Source organism: Carcharodon carcharias, chromosome 5 (assembly GCF_017639515.1).
Source record: "Carcharodon carcharias isolate sCarCar2 chromosome 5, sCarCar2.pri, whole genome shotgun sequence".
Taxonomy (NCBI): domain Eukaryota; kingdom Metazoa; phylum Chordata; class Chondrichthyes; order Lamniformes; family Lamnidae; genus Carcharodon; species Carcharodon carcharias.
The window spans coordinates 191,634,348-191,652,523 of record NC_054471.1 but is presented as its reverse complement, the minus strand read 5'-3'; the positions used below and the strand labels follow the sequence as shown (position 1 = coordinate 191,652,523).

Below are 18,176 nucleotides of genomic sequence, written 5' to 3'. Positions count from 1 at the left end.
CATCCTGAGGATAAAGCCATTTCACAGGAGAAAAAGTATTCTTAATGATAAGCGCACATTCAGATTGGCCATCCAAAGAAAGTCCTGAATTTTAAAACCCTGCATTTAATGCCTCAATAGGGTGGAACAAAGAAATGAGACTAAAACATACCAAGGAAATCATCAGCTGAGAAGTGGTCAGCATCCCACACTTGCAGAGTTAGACGAGCTGGGATCTTGTACTCTGTTTCATCCCAGGAAAACATGGACTCCTTCTTGGAGATGACAATCTTCTCCTCAGCCATCAAATAATCAAAGGGGAAGATAAACCGCCAGTTGAAATTGCCTTCACCAGTCAGTGAGTGATAATGTACATCAGTGTCCTGCTTGTCCTCCTGTTGCCCTTTCAGCCAGCTACAAAAAACACCCAAATGATCATAACTCAACAATAACTCTTACTAACACAGGTAAACAGGGAAATTATTTAATCAATTCTCCTTGAAACAAAAGAAACTTGTTGTCTGCAATTGTCCTTCAGGAGGTTTGGCATTTTCACTCTTTGGTGAAAAGAATGATCCAAATTATGCCTGGGTCCCAATTGAAGTAACTTGTTCACATTTTGTACATGGATGTGCATGGGAACATTTATCTGCCCTGAATCCTGGATGAGGAGATTTAAAAAATGCACTGTGATGATTGCAAGTTAGGTTCTAATTAAATCTTGTGACTTGGAGGGGAAATTGGACATGATGTTGCTTCCATGCACCTGTTGCACTTGTCCTTCTAAGTAGTGGAGGTCTGGGAGATGTTATAGTAAACCCTACATCTAGCATTTCAGCCCATTTGATCTCATCCCTCCAGAATATCAGTATACCATCAAGCAGTTTCATAGATGACTCTCAAGCTATGTACAAGAATAGAATCTAGAATATATTAGTCAACCGCAGTAATACTGTGAGCCTACATCAACTTCAGTAAGGTATTTAAACCAACACTGTATTTAGGCTGTTGATACCATCGCCTGCACTGTAAATGATTAAATTGTCTGCTATCGTTATTTGTACTTGGTGCTTCTGAGGGTGCTCTGGCGAGAAGTGAAAATAATATCTGTTTCATAAGCAGGCATTGCTGGGTTTGTGTTCCAAGATTCCTCACAACTTCACCAGCTGCAGTGCTAATCTTCAAAGTAGAACAGAAGATGTAATGACTTTACCCACAGAAATCACGTTTCCTATTGCCAGACAGGAGGGTTGTCGAGATGCTGATATCACTCAGCGTGCTTGGCTTACCAAGTGTAGGTTCTGGGAAACAAGTGGATGTGGATGTAATCTACATATAATGGACAGAGCAGCTTAAGCAGCCAAATGCCTGCTTCTCAAATAGAACGTTGCACCTTGATAACCCAATCCTGCCCATCAGTCACTCCCTCGGTTCATTTACATGAGATATGGCAGCTCCCGGCCAGCTTCTGAGATACAAAAAAAAAATGTGATAGTGAAAGGACCTTGTGAAGTGGGAAATTGACCCTTCCAGCTGGCTAGCTTATTCCAATTGTGGCTTGGGGTCATTAATTATCATTTATCTTAATGTGCATAAACTGAAAATTCTGTGAGCGGGGCTTTCCACGCTGGCTGGTGTCGGGCGTGATCTGTGGCGTGAGTGGACAATATGGCGGGAAACCAGGTCGTAATCGTCCGCCCAGTCCCCCGGCATCAGGCGCCATTGGACGTCGGGAACCTCATTGTAATACCATCAGCATATCATTAACGGTGCCGGCCCGCCGGAATCATCCCCCCGGGCTGGATTGTCTGTCCATGTCGGTGGGAAAGCACGACGTGGTTCACAAAGGCACATAAAAGGCGTGCGCTGGGTGACCTTCACTTTGAGGGGAACTTGGAGGTGACTGCACAGCAACGTTGTGCAGCGCTCGCCTGGGTCGCCTGTTGCACTTCAAGCTTCAGGGGCATTGGGGGGGGCCGGGGTTAAGGGCAGCCCTGCCATTGAGGCGACCTGTGGTTGGGGGGGGTGGGGGGGGAGTTGGTTAAGAACAGCCCTGTTGTTGAGGTGACTCATGGTTGGGGAGGGTGGGGTGGGGGTTAAGGGCAGCCCTGCTGTTGAATATAGCACAAAAGCATTTGGGATGGGTGTAGGGTGGACGAGTTAAGTGGCCACACTTTAGGGAAACCTGGATAAAGTGACCATTCCTCTGCAACTGAGGTAGTTCAGGTGCAGCCACATTGTTATGTTTGGGGTCGGGCTTCTAGCTTATCTGCCCACTCAAGCAATGCAAAGCGCTCCACCAAGTGCTCCAAAGGTTTTCACCCCCACCCCCCAGCACAGACTGCAAATTCATGAGCATTTTAGTGGACTGCAGAACAGGACGACTGCACACGTTGTACAATCTCGCCAAACCTGGCCATGGAGCAGTCACTGGTGGAGGTGCTCACAGCCCCTTGCAATGTCATCATCCCGGTTTGGACCAGTATCCCTCATGGTTCAAGTTAACAGGGCAGCCTTGCAGCGCACTAATCACTGGCCATCCAAGTGGTGACCAGCACCCTCCAGGAAGTGTTAAGGGGCCATCACACTTAACCAGGACAGGTTAGTACACCCATGCTAACCACGTGTCTCTCTCTTTCATCCTGCAGGAGGAGTACACCAGGATCATGGAGCCTGGTGACCTAGCTGTATGCCTGATGGCCTACAGAGCGTGAAGCATGAAGGAGGAGAGAGCGACTGAGGGTCCTGGCTGTGCAGAGGCAGAAGCAGCAAACCTCAGGAAGGAGGGGCGGCTGGGGATCCCACACATGCCACCCAAGAGTCACAGCGAGCTGTCGCTGATCGACGCTTAGCTAAACCCAGGGTCTATAGACGCTGCCTTTCATTCCTGCAGATGACCGAGAACCAGTGTCGCTGAAGACTGCAAGCGTCTAGGGAACTGGTCAGTCACATCTACCAGCTGCTGTAGGATTTGGATCCATGGGGATATGGAGGGCATCCACTGTCAGTGGCTGTCAAAGTGACCGTGGTGCTCAATTTCTAGGCCAATGGCTCCTTCCTGGGTTCCACAGGTGACCTCTGTGGGATCTCACAAGCCTCCACCCACCTTGTGAAGCTGGAGCTGTGGAGGTCACAGCACAAGGGATTCAGATGGGCCAGACACTCCCAGATTCACCTGAATGGATGGCCCCAGAGTGTGCACCTGCTGATCTTCCTCCCTATGGGGGCTCCAGGCTTTCTCCTTGAGGAGTAGGTATACTGGAGTGTGATCAAGCTGCCCGGCTCCCATTCATGTACACACTGTTGGGGGGGGTGGGGGGTGCAATGATGGCTTCAGCGATGGAGTTAAGCCCACGCAGCTGTACAAGAGCGACATCCTGGACCAAGGTCTCCATGGCAGCCGCAATGCCACTAGTGTTGACCTCATTGTGTTGCATGCTAGTGCTATCACCTCAGCCTGAAGACGGATGCTTTGCAATCTGAGGAGTGCAGCGGACATCCCTTCCTGATGTTCCTGAGCTTGCCTTTGCAGCTTCAGCAACTGTGACATGACCGAGTCCAGAGGCTCATCATCTGACTCGGACGCAGCAAATTTCTGGCCTCCATCAGCCCTCCGAGTGCCAGGAGCCTGGGAAGACCCTGCTGCCGCCTGCTGTGGATCGGACGATACAATGTGCTCACCAGATTGTGATCCCAGGGCTACTCTAAAGCTAGGTCCCAACAAGGTTTGTGTCTCTGCGCTGGTGGAGGGTGTGGGTGAGCTGTGACAGGACTTCAGGGAGGGTGCCTTCAAATTCCTTTCCAGAGGTTTCTTCAGGGCTTGATTGGAAGATCTGGCTCATGGACTCTGTTGGCTGTTTCCCAGATGTGCCTGCGAAGACAAGGAGAGATAATTAGTGCATGGCAGTGGCCTGTGAAACAGGACACATCACTCACAGCATGGTTGTCTGATGGATGTTGCACTGCTGGATCCTCATTTGGAGGAGCAGCACCAACCTCACTGTCAGCACAGGAACGGTCCCGGTCATCGCCGGCCAGCTGGATGGCTCTGTTTTCAAAGTCTGAGAGTACCTTGATGTCAGGCATTCCTCCACCAGTCTGCGACCCCTCCGTCTTGTTGTGTGTCAGCTTGTCCTGCATGAATAGAGATGGAGAGAGTGTAAGCAGGATGCCTGCCAGACCAGATGATAAGTATACCTGGCATGGGTAGGTGGTGAGTGGTGCCATGCACGGGATGAGGGCAATGAAGGTGTGTGTGAGAGAGTGAATGGGGATGTCCCTTGAACTGGAGTGAGTGAGGGCCCTGTGGGTGTGTGATGGGTTTGTGAGTGTGTGAGTTGAGAGGGATGAGAAGAGTGACTTACCCTGATGGAACAGAGGAGATCATTCATCCTCTTGCAGCACTGGGTGGCTGTCCTCTTCTGAAGGGCATTGGTGCTGATCACCGCTGCCACTGCCTCCCAAGCAGGGTTAGTGCTGTTGCTGCCCATCCTGCGGCCAGAGCGGGGGTAGAGGATATCCCTTCCTCCGCGGAATCGAAAAGGCGCTTGAGGCACACGTCGCTGAACCTTGCGGCTGTAGTCTTCTTCAGTTTCAGGGCCATGCCTTCCAGGCAGCAGCGGTGAGCTGGAAGCGCTGAGATGTGCGCTTACTGCTGGACTTTAAACATGGTGCTCGGCGTGATGCAACAGCCGGGTGATCGCGGGTGGGAGAATGAGAGCCCACCCACCATGGAAATGGCGTGTTTCCCGGGAGTGCAGGTTTGGGACAGTACAGCGTGAAAACCCGCCATTGCAGCTGTCGTTTTACCCACCCGCTACCGCACTTAGTGCAAATCTGGGACGATTCTGCCTTATGTCTAATTTTCCTAAAAATTATTCCAGAGATTTGGGCATTCCTGCCAAGGCCAGCCTTTATTGCCTGTCTCCAGTTGCCATTGGGCAGATGGGTGGTGAGCCTATTTTTGAACCACTACAGTCTATATGGTGAAAGTAATCCCTCAGTGCAATTAGGGAGGAGTTTCCAGGATTTTGGCTCAACAATGATAAAGAAACAGCAATATATATCTCTAAGAACGGCTTGTGATTTGGAGGGGAAATTGGACATAATGGTGTTCCCATGCCTCTGTTGCTTTTGTCCTTCTATGTAGTTGGAGACCTGAAAGATGTTGTCATAATATATACTTCTAGCATTCTGTTTAGTCATTCTGAGAATTTATCAGTGTTGTAAAATTGATTTTCCATATCCTGTTGGCAAGACTTATTAAGTGCTCAAATTCAAATTGATGAACTGAAATAAAGATTTCACAGCAGTAGCTTTGTCTACAATCCAATCTTTATGTTTAGGCTGATTCATTGAGAACTCAACGGCTTTTGCTCTTAAAGAATATTCTCCACCTACACTCCTGTCCCAAAAGTGAGCTTAATGACCATCTTGATGATTCAAAAACCTCATGATGCCTGGGAGAAAAAATGGCTGAAAGGCTATGATCAAATGTTTTATGATCTTGTCATTTGGAAAGGACTAGGTCTCTTTCTCAACTTTGACAGTCAGCAATGATATACATTTTCGTTCAGTTATGCATACCCAAAAAACATGCAGCAAGCATTTTGCCCCCAAGCAAAGTAAACTTAATATCTAATTGCAATGCAACATTTAACACCACCATTACAGCAAGTCCCTGATATGAGGTATGTTTTCTGTCAAACACAAGAAACTCCATTTTATGTTGTATGGGATGTAATTATTTTAAAATAAACCAGGCAGATTTTTACTGGTTATTTTTCCAGTTATCAACAACATCCATTAAAGTGATTTCAGCCAGACACTGACTTGTCCAGTGAGGATTATGAATTTGACGATGTGTTTGATGTGGACCAGGTGATTTGTTCTGGTATGAAAACAGCAGTAAACTATATTTGTGTTTGAATCGGGCTGTGCTTTTCAAGCAGTATTTCAGCGCAGTTGTATTGAATTGCACGTTATGGATTTTATTGGATTTCTCAGTCAGTCAGTGTCTCGCTGTGTAAAAAGACTCGTAAGCTCAAAAAACATACCTCTTAACACAGTAAGGCTGCTGCTAGAGTAACAGTAGATAAACTAACAGAATATAATCATTGTTTGACATGGCCCATGCCAAAAGATAATATTCCTGTGATTCTAAGAAACAAACTATTGATCTACAAACGTTAAAAATGACCACTTTTTATGGAAAGAGAAAATAACATAAAAAAAAAATCCCATGGACTTCATTTCATTTAACCCTTTGAGTACTGATCCTAACATGTCATGTGATCTGCACGATTTGTTTACCCTGCTATTGGAACAGTCTGAAATGGCTAGATTGTTTCCTAACAAATTATCTTTTTAATATTACCCTTTGTTGTAACAAAGGGCCAAGCAGTGATACTACTCATCAGGAGTTTCCAAAACCATTAGCTAGCAGTCATCGGTACAATTAGAGACATTTTCCCTTCTGCTGTATTCATGGAGCAAAATAAAGAAGTTTTCTTTTAATTAGATATAAAATACCTAGCACTCCTCAAAGGGTTAAATGCCTTTAGACAATTTAAAGTTAATTATTGGCAGGACTGATCTGTTTCACATCTCAAACCATATCAAGGTTGCACACCAAATGAAGCCTGTGGTGCTTTCATGGTTTGTTCCCACCAGCCTATGAGGGCCTCTGTAAATGCTTCACAACAGGATTTTGCTGCAATCAGCTTTCTGCATCGATATGATACAATCCCATTCATTAGCAAAATCTTGGTGAAAGTACCACAGAAAGTTTACAGTTGGAACCCCTGCAAATGGGTGTTTAAAATATGGCTAAAGAACACAAGGTAAATGCATGGAATATTGCCTTTGAACTGATTATAATTTCCACTAACTCAACCTCCCCTCTTTGCAGATGGTATTGTTGGGTAATGTGTTGCACATAATCATGCATGACTAGAACTGGTTGCAAGCAACTTGGCAATTTCCATTGCATAAACATGTCGTCCAGTTAGGTATTAAACATGTTTATATGACAGCAACAGCTGAAACAAACACAAAAAAGCATTGATAAATTAGAATTTCTCCAATTTTGCTAGCTCTCTTTTCATCTTACATGTTAATGTGAACCAATAGCCTACAATTTGTTAAAACAATTCTTTTTGGTTCCATGTTCCTTTATTCTTTCCATGGGATTTTATCTCTGTGCAAATTCTGACAAAGCTGGCAGAGCGATCGGGAGGGGTTCCAAATACTTTCAAGTTTGGGATGTTGAGAATGCTCCATACATCGCTGATGGGAAGTACAGTTAATGTGGATAAAATTAAAAATATTGCTTTTTTTGCTTTAATGCAGAGGTTCTCAAACTGGAGTCCACAAAATCCAGGGGTTCGTGACCTGTGTCAACCCACAGATGGGTGACTGGCCAGGGCGTTGTTGCTGTGAAATGAGTGAGTGGTGGGTGGAGGCATGTTCTGCTCCCCATATACTCCTGCTTCTCCCCCTGCTCCTCGAGTGCGCTTTTAATGCTCCTGTTCCCCCAACACTCCTGCTCTCTGTGTTCATGCTTTCTCCAGGCTCCCTCCCTCCACAGGTTTCTGCTCCCTCCAGACTCATGCTTTTCTGCTCTCCCCAAGCTTCTGGCTTCTCCGTTCTCTGCTCTTTGCATGTTTCTGGTCTCACTGTGCTCTCCTCTTGCTCCTGATCCCCACCCTGGGGCTTTCTTTGTGTTCTGCTCTCCCTGGACTCTTGCAAAGGATAGACAGACTCTGCAGCAAGAAGCAATCACACCCACCTTACTGATCTTGATAAGTAAACACCTGTTTTCTTAGAAGTATTACTAAAGCATATTTTCTATATAGCACTGTCATATTATGGGCATTATATTATATTAAATTTATTTGGGGGCTCCATGATTACTAATTCAGTTGAAAATGGGTCCTCCAACCAAAAAGGTTTGAGAACCATTGCTCTCGAGTGCAGTCTACCCAACCTAAGTACAGGCCATGATAGTCAACTTAAATGGATGCCTTCAATGTCATGCTATCTTGCCATCTGAAACCTATTCTCATGTTCCTCCAAGTGATAAGTTACAGAGATGGCAGATATCTGAAAGTGGGTCACCACCCACTCTCACAGGGGCGGGGTAATGGTGTGGGGTTTTCAAGGAGGTAGGGGTGGCAAAAAGTTGAATTCTGAAAGAAGGGAAGAAAGTAACTAATGAAGACTCAATGTTCACTTTCTTCTCTGCAATTAGCCAGTTCAATTGATCATCTTGTAACTGTCATTTAAAAAATTGATAAAGCTTTATTTAAAACAATTCTGTTTTCATGTATGCTATTGGCTACCTTTATGAATTATAACATACTCATTGTTATTATTAGGAAAATATGTTACGCCCAAAGGAATTCAAATAGATGACTGTTTGGTATAATCCATCTTCATGAGCTGTATGAAATTTGTCCTATATTGAGAATGTGCACTTTCTTTACCAGTCTGAGTGTTTAGAGGTAATATTGCACCAAGAAGTGCTACAAAGAGCAGTTACTGAGAGTCAAACCAAGAAATTCCAGTATGATTTAATGGCCCCAACTTAAGTTTTAAGATATTACTGTCCACAAGCAAATATTTTGGTTACTTTGTTGCATGCTCTTTATGAACAATAAAGACCCTGCAGATTTCATCCAAAGTTAACTTAAGCACTGGTCATGCATGGGAATACGTGCAGTCATGCCAGAAGAAAACATAATTTAACCCCGCTCTCTCTGGAAAAAAAACATTAAATAATAATGCGTATTATAATGCTGTTACCACAGACACCATACCAATCATATTTGTAGCTCTTTTCGGTTATGCCTTGCCATATTTTACACTCTTAACTTGTATTGCTTTATCATATTGCTGAATTACTGACTGATCTTCAATAACGAAGATCAGTTCAGATTAATGATATGAATTCAAGAGGAGTTATAGTCTTTGCCCTGGTTTTGTATACTGAAGCTTGCAAGTTATATTGTGGTGATTATTTAATGCCTTTGTTAAAATACTGGACAAAGATATTTCATACAAGCTAATATCAGGGAATAAATTACCTAAGGTTATATTTCCAGCTGAAGATGCTGGAGGGGAATGTTTTTCATTCAGAGCAACACTCTGAGGAAACAAAAATCCAACAAACTAACACTTTGAAATGTAGGTATACTGCCACTGGTGAACCAGACTTGTGGATTGGCGTTTATATCAAACTATAAATGCTAACATTGTTTTTGATTCATTAATCTCTAAAGTTAGTAGTTTTTTTGTCGATAAGCTTTCAAGATTTGTGCAGTCTGCCTTTGTGCTTAAGCCCACTGACTTGAGTTAGCTAAGTATCAATCATTTAGGTTTCAGCCCTGTTCATGCCAATGTTTTATTCATGATCTTATTTATACATTGAAGATTATCTCTGATATGGTTATGAATGGAGACATCTTCACCGAGGCGACGAGAGGATCTGTGCCAATTGAGAATGTCTGATAATCCATGGACACCTTAACAGTCTTCCAACATCAAGCAAAATATAATAAAAGCCCCATCAAGGGCAGGGGATCAATCAGGAGATCAATCTAGACTTGTAGGGTTCTACAGTTACAGACCCAGAGAATGTTCCAGAGAATGATACATAAAGCATCCTATTAGAGCACTTAGCTGAAACAAATTTAAACTCAGCTCATTTAGTACCTTCTATACAACTTGACGCCTGCTGTGCAAGTCAGATAATGAACAGTAAGGTAGGGTGAGGAGAGAATTTTTAAATTGAACCACATTCAAAGACTGTGGAAGGCTACTTTGATAGGAATTAAACATTCTTCTCCAATGATAATTTGCATACGTGAATAGGCATACACTAATGCATTTAAAAAAAAATCCATTTATGAGATGTGGGCATCACTGGCCAGGCCAGCACTTATTGCCCACCCCTAGATGCCCTTGAGAAGGTGGCAGTGAACTGCCTTCTGCAGTCCATGTAGTGTAGGTACACCCACAGTGCTGTTAAGGAAGGAGTTCCAGGATTTTGACCCAGCGACAGTGAATGAATGGCGATATATTTCCATGTCAGGGTGGTGAGTTGCTTGGAGGGGAACTTCCAGGTGGTGGTGTTCCCATGTGTCTGCTGCCTTTGACCTTCTAGATGGTAGCGGTCGTGGGTTTGGAAGGTGCTGCCTGAGGAGCCTTGGTGAGTTCCTGCAGTGTATCTTGTAGGTGGTACGCCCTGCTGCGATTATTCGTTGGTGGTGGGGGGAGTGAATGTTTATGGATGGGGTGCCAATCAAGCGGGCTGCTTCTTCCTGGATGGTGTCAAGCTTCTTGAGTGTTGTGGGAGCTGCACTCATCCAGGCAAGTGGGGAATATTCCACCACACTCCTGACTTGTGCCTTGTAGATGTGGACAGGCTTTGGGAGTCAGGACGTGAGGATTGCAAGATTTCCAGATACTTGTCATAGGATTCCTCACCTCTTATCTGCACTTGTAGCCACAGTATTTATATGGCTTGTTTCTGGTCAATGGTAAGCCCTAGGATGTTGATAGTGGGGGATTCAGCAATGGTAATGTAATTGAATGTCAAGGGGCGATGGTTAGATTCTCTCTTGTTGGAGATGGTCATTGCCTGGCACTTGTGTGGCACGAATGTTACTTGCCACTTGTCAGCCCAAGCCTGGATATTGTCCATGTCTTGCTGCATTTGGACATGAACTGCTTCAGTATCTAAGGAGTAGCGAATGGTGCTAAACATTGTGCAATCATTAGTGAACATCCCCACTTCTGACCTTACGATGGAAGGAAGGTCATTGATGAAGCAGCTGAAGATGTTTGGGCCTGGGACACTACCCTGAGGAACTCCTGCAGTGATGTCCTGGAACTGAGATGATTGACCTCCAACAACCACAACCATCTTCCTTTATGCTAGGTATGACTTCAACCAGCGGAAATTCTTCCCCCGATTCTCATTGACTCCAGTTTTTCTTGGGCTCCTTGATACCACACTCGGTTAAGTGCAACCTTGATTTCAAGAGTAGTCACTGTCACCTCACCTCAGGAGTTCAGCTCTTTTGTCCATGTTTGAACCAAGGCTATAATGAAGTCAGGAGTTGAGTGGCCCTGGCAGAACCCAAACTGGGAACCGGTGAGCACCTGATAGCACTGTTGATTACTCCTTCCATCGCTTTACTTCTGATCAAGAGTAGACTGATGGGGTGGTAATTGGCCGGGTTGGATTTGTCCTGCTTTGTATGTACAGGACATACCTGGACAATTTTTCACATTGCTGTGTAGATGTGTTGTAGCTGTACTGGAGCAGCTTGGCTAGGGGTGCAGCAAGTTCTGGAGTACAAGTCTTCAGTACTATTGCTGAAATATTGTCAGGGCCCATAGCCTTTGCAGTACCCACTGCCTTCAGCTGTTTCTTGATATCAGGTGGAGTGAATCGAGCTGGCTGAAGACTGGCATTTATGATGCTGGGGACCTCAAGAGGAGGCCAAGATGGATCATTGACTCGGCACTTCTGGCTGAAGATTGTTGTGAATGCTTCAGCATTATCTTTTGCACTGATGCGCTGGGCTCCCTCATCATTGAGGATGCAGATATTTGTGCAACCTCCTCCTCCTCCAGTGAGTTGTTTAATTGTCCACCACCATTCACGACTGGATGTGGCAGGACTGCAGAGCTTAGATCTGATCCGTTGGTTGTGGAATAGCCTAGCTCTGTCTAACAACTGCTGCTTATAGTGTTTTGCACATAAGTAATCCTGTGTTGTAGCTTCACCAGGTTGACACCTCATTTTTAGGTGTGCCTGGTGCTGCTCCTGGCATGTCTTCCTGCACTCTTCATTGAACCAGGGTTGATCCCCTGGCTTGATGGTAATAGTAGAGTCGGGGAGTTGGAGGAATGATAGAGACCATGAGGTTACAGATTGTGTTCGAGTACAATTCGGTTGCTGCTGATGGCCCACAGTGCCTCATGGATGCCCAGTCTTGAGTTGCTAGATCTGTTCGAAATCTATCCCATTTAACATGGCGGTAGTGCCACACAACACAATGGAGGGTATCGTCAATGTGAAGGTGGAACTTTGTCTCCACAAGGACCGAGCTGCGGTCACACCCACCGATACTGTCATGGACAGATGCATATGCGATAGGCAGGTTGGTGAGGATGAGGTCAAGTATGATTTTCCCTCTTGGTAGTTCCCTCACCACCTGCTGCAGACCCAGTCTAGCAGCTATGTCCTTTAGGACTCGGCCAGCTCGGCCTGTGGTGGTACTACCAAGCTATTCTTGATGATGGACATTGAAGTCCTCCACCCAGAGTACATCCTGCCCTTGCTGCCCTCAGTGCTTCCTCCAAATGGTGGAATACTGATTCAGCAGCTGGGGGTGGGGGGGTGGAGGGGGTGGGGAGGGGTATGGGGCGTTGGTACGTGGTAATCAGCAGGGCGTTCCATTGTCCATGTTTGACCTGATGCCATGAGACTTCATGGGGTCCAGAGTCAATGTTGAGGACTCCCAGGGCAACTCCCTTCTGACTGTATCCCACTGTGCTGCCACCTCTGCTGTGTCTGCCCAGGGTTGGTGATGGTGGTGTCTGGGACATTATCTGTAAAGTATGATTCTGTGAGGATGACTATGTCAGGCTGGTGCTTGACTAGTCTGTGGGACAGCTCTCCCAATTTTGGCACTAGCCCCCAGTGTTGGTAAGGAGGACTTTCCAGGGTTGACAGTGCTGGGTTTGCCATTGTCGGTTCTGGTGCCTAGGTCGATGCTGGATAGTTCTTCTGGTTTCATTCCTTTTTGTGACTTAGTTGGATACAATGGCTCACTAGGCAATTTCAGAGGGCATTTAAGAGTCAACCACACTGCTGTGGGTCAGAGCAGGTAAGCTAAGTAATGCCCCTCTTGGTCATCATTAGACTTTTAATTCCAGATTTTTATTGAATTCAAATTCCACCATCTGCTGTGGTGGGATTCAAGCCCAGATTCCCAGACCATTACCTTGGATCTCTGGATTACTAGTCCAGTGACAATACCAGTACACTACCGCCTCCCATTGGAAGATGGGAGGTCTCCATTTGATAAGGTGCATGATAGGAAACCTATAATAAAAAATAAAGTACAAGAGTAACTATGGTAACATGAATAGAAAGTTGACAGGAAACAAAGGACTGGTGAAAGATTGTAAATAATGACTGAAATTTTCTGGCTCCATTGGCATTTGCTGTCATGGCCGGTTGTGATGGGGGAGAAGGTCAAAAATCGGCTTCACACTGGAGTGAAAGAACAGCGGATCATCCGATGGTGTCCACCATGGTGGAATGCCAATCCCACTGGCGGCCCGCTAATGGGATCCAAAGTAGGGCTCAACCGGGATTGTCCCCCCCACACCGGACTTACCGTTATACCGGCAGAAAAACTCACCAACCCACAACACAACTGGCAAGTGTGACATGCAGGAGTAGGGGACATACTGTTAGGGCCTTGCTCAGATCGCTGACATCCGAGGAGCAGATGATGCTGGAACCCAGAGCTGCCGGACCTGGACGAACACATGCATCGCATGCTGGGCTCATTCCCATGGACATGGCTTCACCATGAAGCAGCTCTCGAAAGGTGGGGGGCCTCTATTGATGTCTCAGGTCTGCTTCGGAACATCACGGTCTTGGACATGGGCTGCTAAGGATGACTGGTGAAGGGGGGAGGGGCGAAGAAGCTCTAGTTGTGAGTGGGAGAGGAAGGTATACCTGGGGGTGGTTGTTGGGACTCGGAGGCAGACACAGAACCTTGGGATTGGGAGGAGTTCGAGGAGGTCATTGAGGATGGGGGTGGGGTTCTCAGGAATGTAGGGAACGTACACGTTCACCTGGACATCCTGGAAAGATAAAGGTTCTGATTGGAAGGTGATGGTGGGAAGGTGGAAGGTGATGTTGGGAGGGGTGTGGTCAACAGTGATGGGAGAAGGACATAGGTGACTGGGGGAGGGGGAAGCGGAATAGAAACGTGACGACTACAATTTCCCTCAAATTGGAAATGGGCGGAGCCTCGTGTTGGGCGGGCACAGGTGCTGCATGGGAGTTTGATCAGTGGGTGGGTGGAGGTGCAGTTCAGGCTCAGATAGACAGCTGAAAGAGAATCCCAGCAGGCAGCATTGAAAACGCTCGGGACATTGGGATGAGTGTTGTGGAGGAAGGCTCTGCTCATGTGGGAGAGTGCTTGCACGAGACTCCGAAAGGCCCTGACACATACACATTTCTCTCTCCAGAATCACTCTTGGTCCGGCTGCGGTTTGGGGAGGGGAGGTGCAGGGGGAGGACTCACAAAGCCTGTAAATGAAGCTGCAAGACACCATTACACATTATTCAGTGAAAGTGAATATATCTTCAGATTGTAAAGTGTGTTCACCTGTGCAACCACTTGTGATCAGAAATTCTTAACTTTTCTAGGTCTACCACTTCTTCTAGGTGCTGCCCTGACATCCGCATGAGGTTTGGAGACAGCCTGTGCAATGGCTCTGATGACTTTGGCGTGGGTCCTTTGGAGAGTAGAGGCCTTGAGGTCCCCGGCTCACTTTGGCTGTCCTCCTGTGAGCCCGCTGCTCTGTCTGCGGTGACGAGAGGACGAGGTTGAGGGGCTCAGAGGCAAAGGGGACTCGGAGGGAGAGGACAGCCTCAGATTCCTGAATGGGTGACCTAGTGGTGACCAGCTGCCGCTCCTCCTCCCTTTGGGTGCCCAAGGGCCGGGGAAGGAGCATTGGAGGGACGTCTGGGTGCCCTGTTTCCCTCTCACGTTGCCACTGCAGGAACTCATCCCTGGCTACCAGGATCGAGTGTAGGTCTGCGCGCATCTCTGCGCTCTGCTGGACCAGGGTCTCCTTGGCGTCCGCCATCTTTCCCATGGAGACCTCCATGCACCCACATATGGATATCACTTCATCAGAAAGCAAGCAGACGCACTCCTCCAACTCATATGCCATGCTGTTGAGGGATTCCAACAGCTCTACGTGATGTTCCCCTGCCTTCTGCTGACTCTCCAGGATGAGTTGGAAGGCTGAATCTAGAGGCTCATCATCTGGCTCAGACCTCGCAGATTCCTCTTCCCCAGCAGTCCTCCGAGTGCTGGGGAGCTCGGCTGAACCTGCCTCCTCCTGCTGTGGACACATGCCCGTGTGGTGACCACCAGGCTCTGAACCCAAGCCTGCTCTAGATCCAGGTCCCACCAATGTGTGTGTCTCTGCGTTGGTGTAGGATGTGGGTAAGCGCTGTGATGGGTCTTTTAGGCTGCTTATTTCCAGCTCATCAATGGAGGAGGTGTCCTTTGGCTGGAGGTGAAGACCTGGATGGAGCTGAGGGACTGGCTGGCTGAGGGTGTTGGTCACTTGGCAGAGCTCCCTGTGAACCAAAGTGGAGATAATTAGTGCCTGGCAGCAGAGTCAAAAGCAGGAGAGAGAGCATTCACAGTTGCATTGAGAAAGGGCTGATGTGGTGCAGGATCCTCACGAGGGTGTTCACCGCCGATCTCCCCGTCACCGCAGGCACGGTCCACGTCTTCAGTCAGCGCGATGGCAAAATCCTCAAAGTGAGTGAGGAGTCTAACGTGGGCCATTCAACCGTGATCTGGGACCTCTCCCTGCTGATGTGAGCAGGCTTCTCCTGCATGAAAACAGATGGGGAGAGTGTGAGCAGGACGCATGGCACTGAGGGGAATGTTTGTGTGGTGAGCGGAGATATGGACAGGATGAGGACGTGAGCTTCAAAAGATATGAGCCTGATGGAGATGTGAGGGTGTGTGTGTGAGAGTTAGTGGGGTTGTCCGTTGAGGTGTGATGGGATTGTGAGTGTGTGAGTTGAGAGGGGCGAGGTGGTTGACTTACCCTGGTGGAACGGATGAGACTGTGCGTCTTCTTCCTGCACTGGATGGCTGACCTCCTCTGTACACTGGTGGCACTGACCACCGCTGCCAGCGCCTCCCCGGCCAGATTGGTGACTTTTGTGGACCTCCTGCGGCCAGAGTGGGAGTAGAGGGCATTGCGGGGACCTTCCACTGCACCCAGCGGGCGCCCCAAAGAGGCGGCACTGAATTTGGGGGGCTGCTGCCTTATTTGTTTTCGGGGCCGTCTGTCACCTGGAGCTGTCCTGGTCTGAAGACATGAAGTGGGCTGCCAGCAATCTGGTTTGTTCCCCGTGGCTGCATAATTAATGAGGCAGGATGTGCCGGGAATGGGACGATACAGTGCGAAAAGCTGCTATTGTGGCTACCGGGTAAAATGTCCTTTTCCCGGCCGCTACCCCACTTATTGCAGATCTAGGATGATTCCGCCCAGTGTGGTCCAGCGTCAGTGCTAGATCCACTTTTGTTCCAGGTCCAGTGAGCACAGTTTTGGGGGCCTAGAACAAGGGGTCACAATCTCAGGGTATGGGGTAGGCCATTTGGCACTGAGATGAGGAGAAACCTCGTCACTCAGAGGGTGGTGAACCTGTGGAATTCTGTACCACAGGAGGCTGTGGAGGTCAAGTCACTGGATACATTTAAGAATGAAACAGATTTCTGGACTCTAAAGGCGTCAAGGGGTATGGGGAGAGAGCGGGAGTACGGTGTTGAGATAGAGGATCAGCCATGATCATACTGAATGGTGCAGCAGGTTTGGTGGGTCCGAATGACCTACTCCTGCTCCTATTGTCTGTTTCTGTGTTTGCCGATGACGCAAAACTAGAGAGTTTCACAAACAATGAGGAGGATTGTAAAATACCTCATGAGAATTCGTATAATGGGCAGACAGGTGGTAGATGGAATTTAATGCGAGGTGTGCTGTGATGTGACTTGGCAGGAGAAACAAGGGCCTGAAGTTTCCCTTGTCGGGCGTGAGTGATTGGCAGACCCGGGAGTCAGGAAACCGTGATGGGACGCTGGCTGGCCAATTAACAGCTAGCCAGCCTGAAACCTGCGCTGAAAAGCTCAGCGTTCCTGGGGTGGGGGTGGGGGGCAGGGAGAGGGTGGGCGATGACATCATCGCGGGTGTGGGTGGTGTGCGCTTCGAGAGAGCTCCCTAAAGGCAGACAGCTCAGGGAGCTCCAGACCTCCAAATAATAAAATAAAGCACAAAGAAGCTGCAAAAAAACTTCCACGCGGCACAATCAAGCACCCGGAAGCATACCTCAAAAAAAACAGTCCCTAGATATTTCTTTTTATTTCATCTCCTAACGGAGATTTCATCCGGCCCTTGGACGAGGTTCCATCAAAAGTGTAAAGGCCGCCTGGCCGATTGGCCCATCCGCCAACTGTAAGGTTGGACGGGCCATGAATAACCGTGGTTAATTGCGCCGTTAATGGGCTTAATTATCCACTTAATTGTCAGCGGGCGCGTTTCCGGCTGCTGCATGCGCCTGCTGAGTGAAATCTCGTGCGAGTGCGCGATGATGTCGTGAGCCAAATTCCTCCCAAGGGATGGAATAAACTCAGAGGAGAGACCTTGAACTGCATGTGTGAATGCAGCCCAGTGAAGCCTATTACGTTAATAAATGGGGGGGCCTAGAGTTCAACGCTAAAGAGCCAAAGAGTCAGGCCAGAGTTAGAGCAGTGTGCCTTTTAGAGCTCATTATAGAGCCAGCATTATCGCCTTGGGCTATATACAGCAACAGTACAATACCAGAGATGAGCAGCTTTAATTATGAGGAGAGACTTGTGGGACTGGGACCACTGAATTACAGGAAATTTAATGGGGTTAGGGGGTTTCTTTTAAATTATGAAATTGTTGATAGAGAGAATAGGGAAAGACTAGTTCCTTCGCTTGAGGAGTCAATGACAAGGGGTCATCAATTTAAAATTGTCACCAGACAGTGCAAGAGAAATTGGGAGCAATTTCTTAACATCTAACAATTCCATTTTGAATTTTAATCAAACAGTTTGTAAGTTCACATTTGCTGTCTTATTTTATCATTAAACACAGTTTGTGTTTAGGAAAGGATCCTTTTGCTGTATTTATTATATTTTGAGTACAAACATGTTTCCATCTGTTTCAGGTGAAGTTACATAGTTTGCCATTGTGAGATTTGAACTCTTGATCTTGGGGTTACAAGCCCAGTACCATAACCACTTGGCTTTTTAGGCCAAGCCAATATAGATTCTAAGCCTAAGACTCCAGGGTGTGGTTTGAACCCACTACCTTCTACTTCAGAAGCT

The 18,176-nt window shown here is 47.2% G+C and overlaps 1 protein-coding gene across 2 annotated transcripts in view; it reads right to left on the bottom strand.

The window, feature by feature from the left end:
* Nucleotides 1-18,176, bottom strand: part of otofa (otoferlin a) — a 480,240-nt gene that overhangs the window by 25,544 nt on the left and 436,520 nt on the right. For both annotated transcript variants that reach the window (XM_041188008.1, XM_041188007.1), the window contains exon 44: nucleotides 152-393. In XM_041188008.1, the coding sequence (XP_041043942.1) occupies nucleotides 152-393 (242 nt within the window). The remainder of the gene's footprint in view (nucleotides 1-151; nucleotides 394-18,176) is intronic.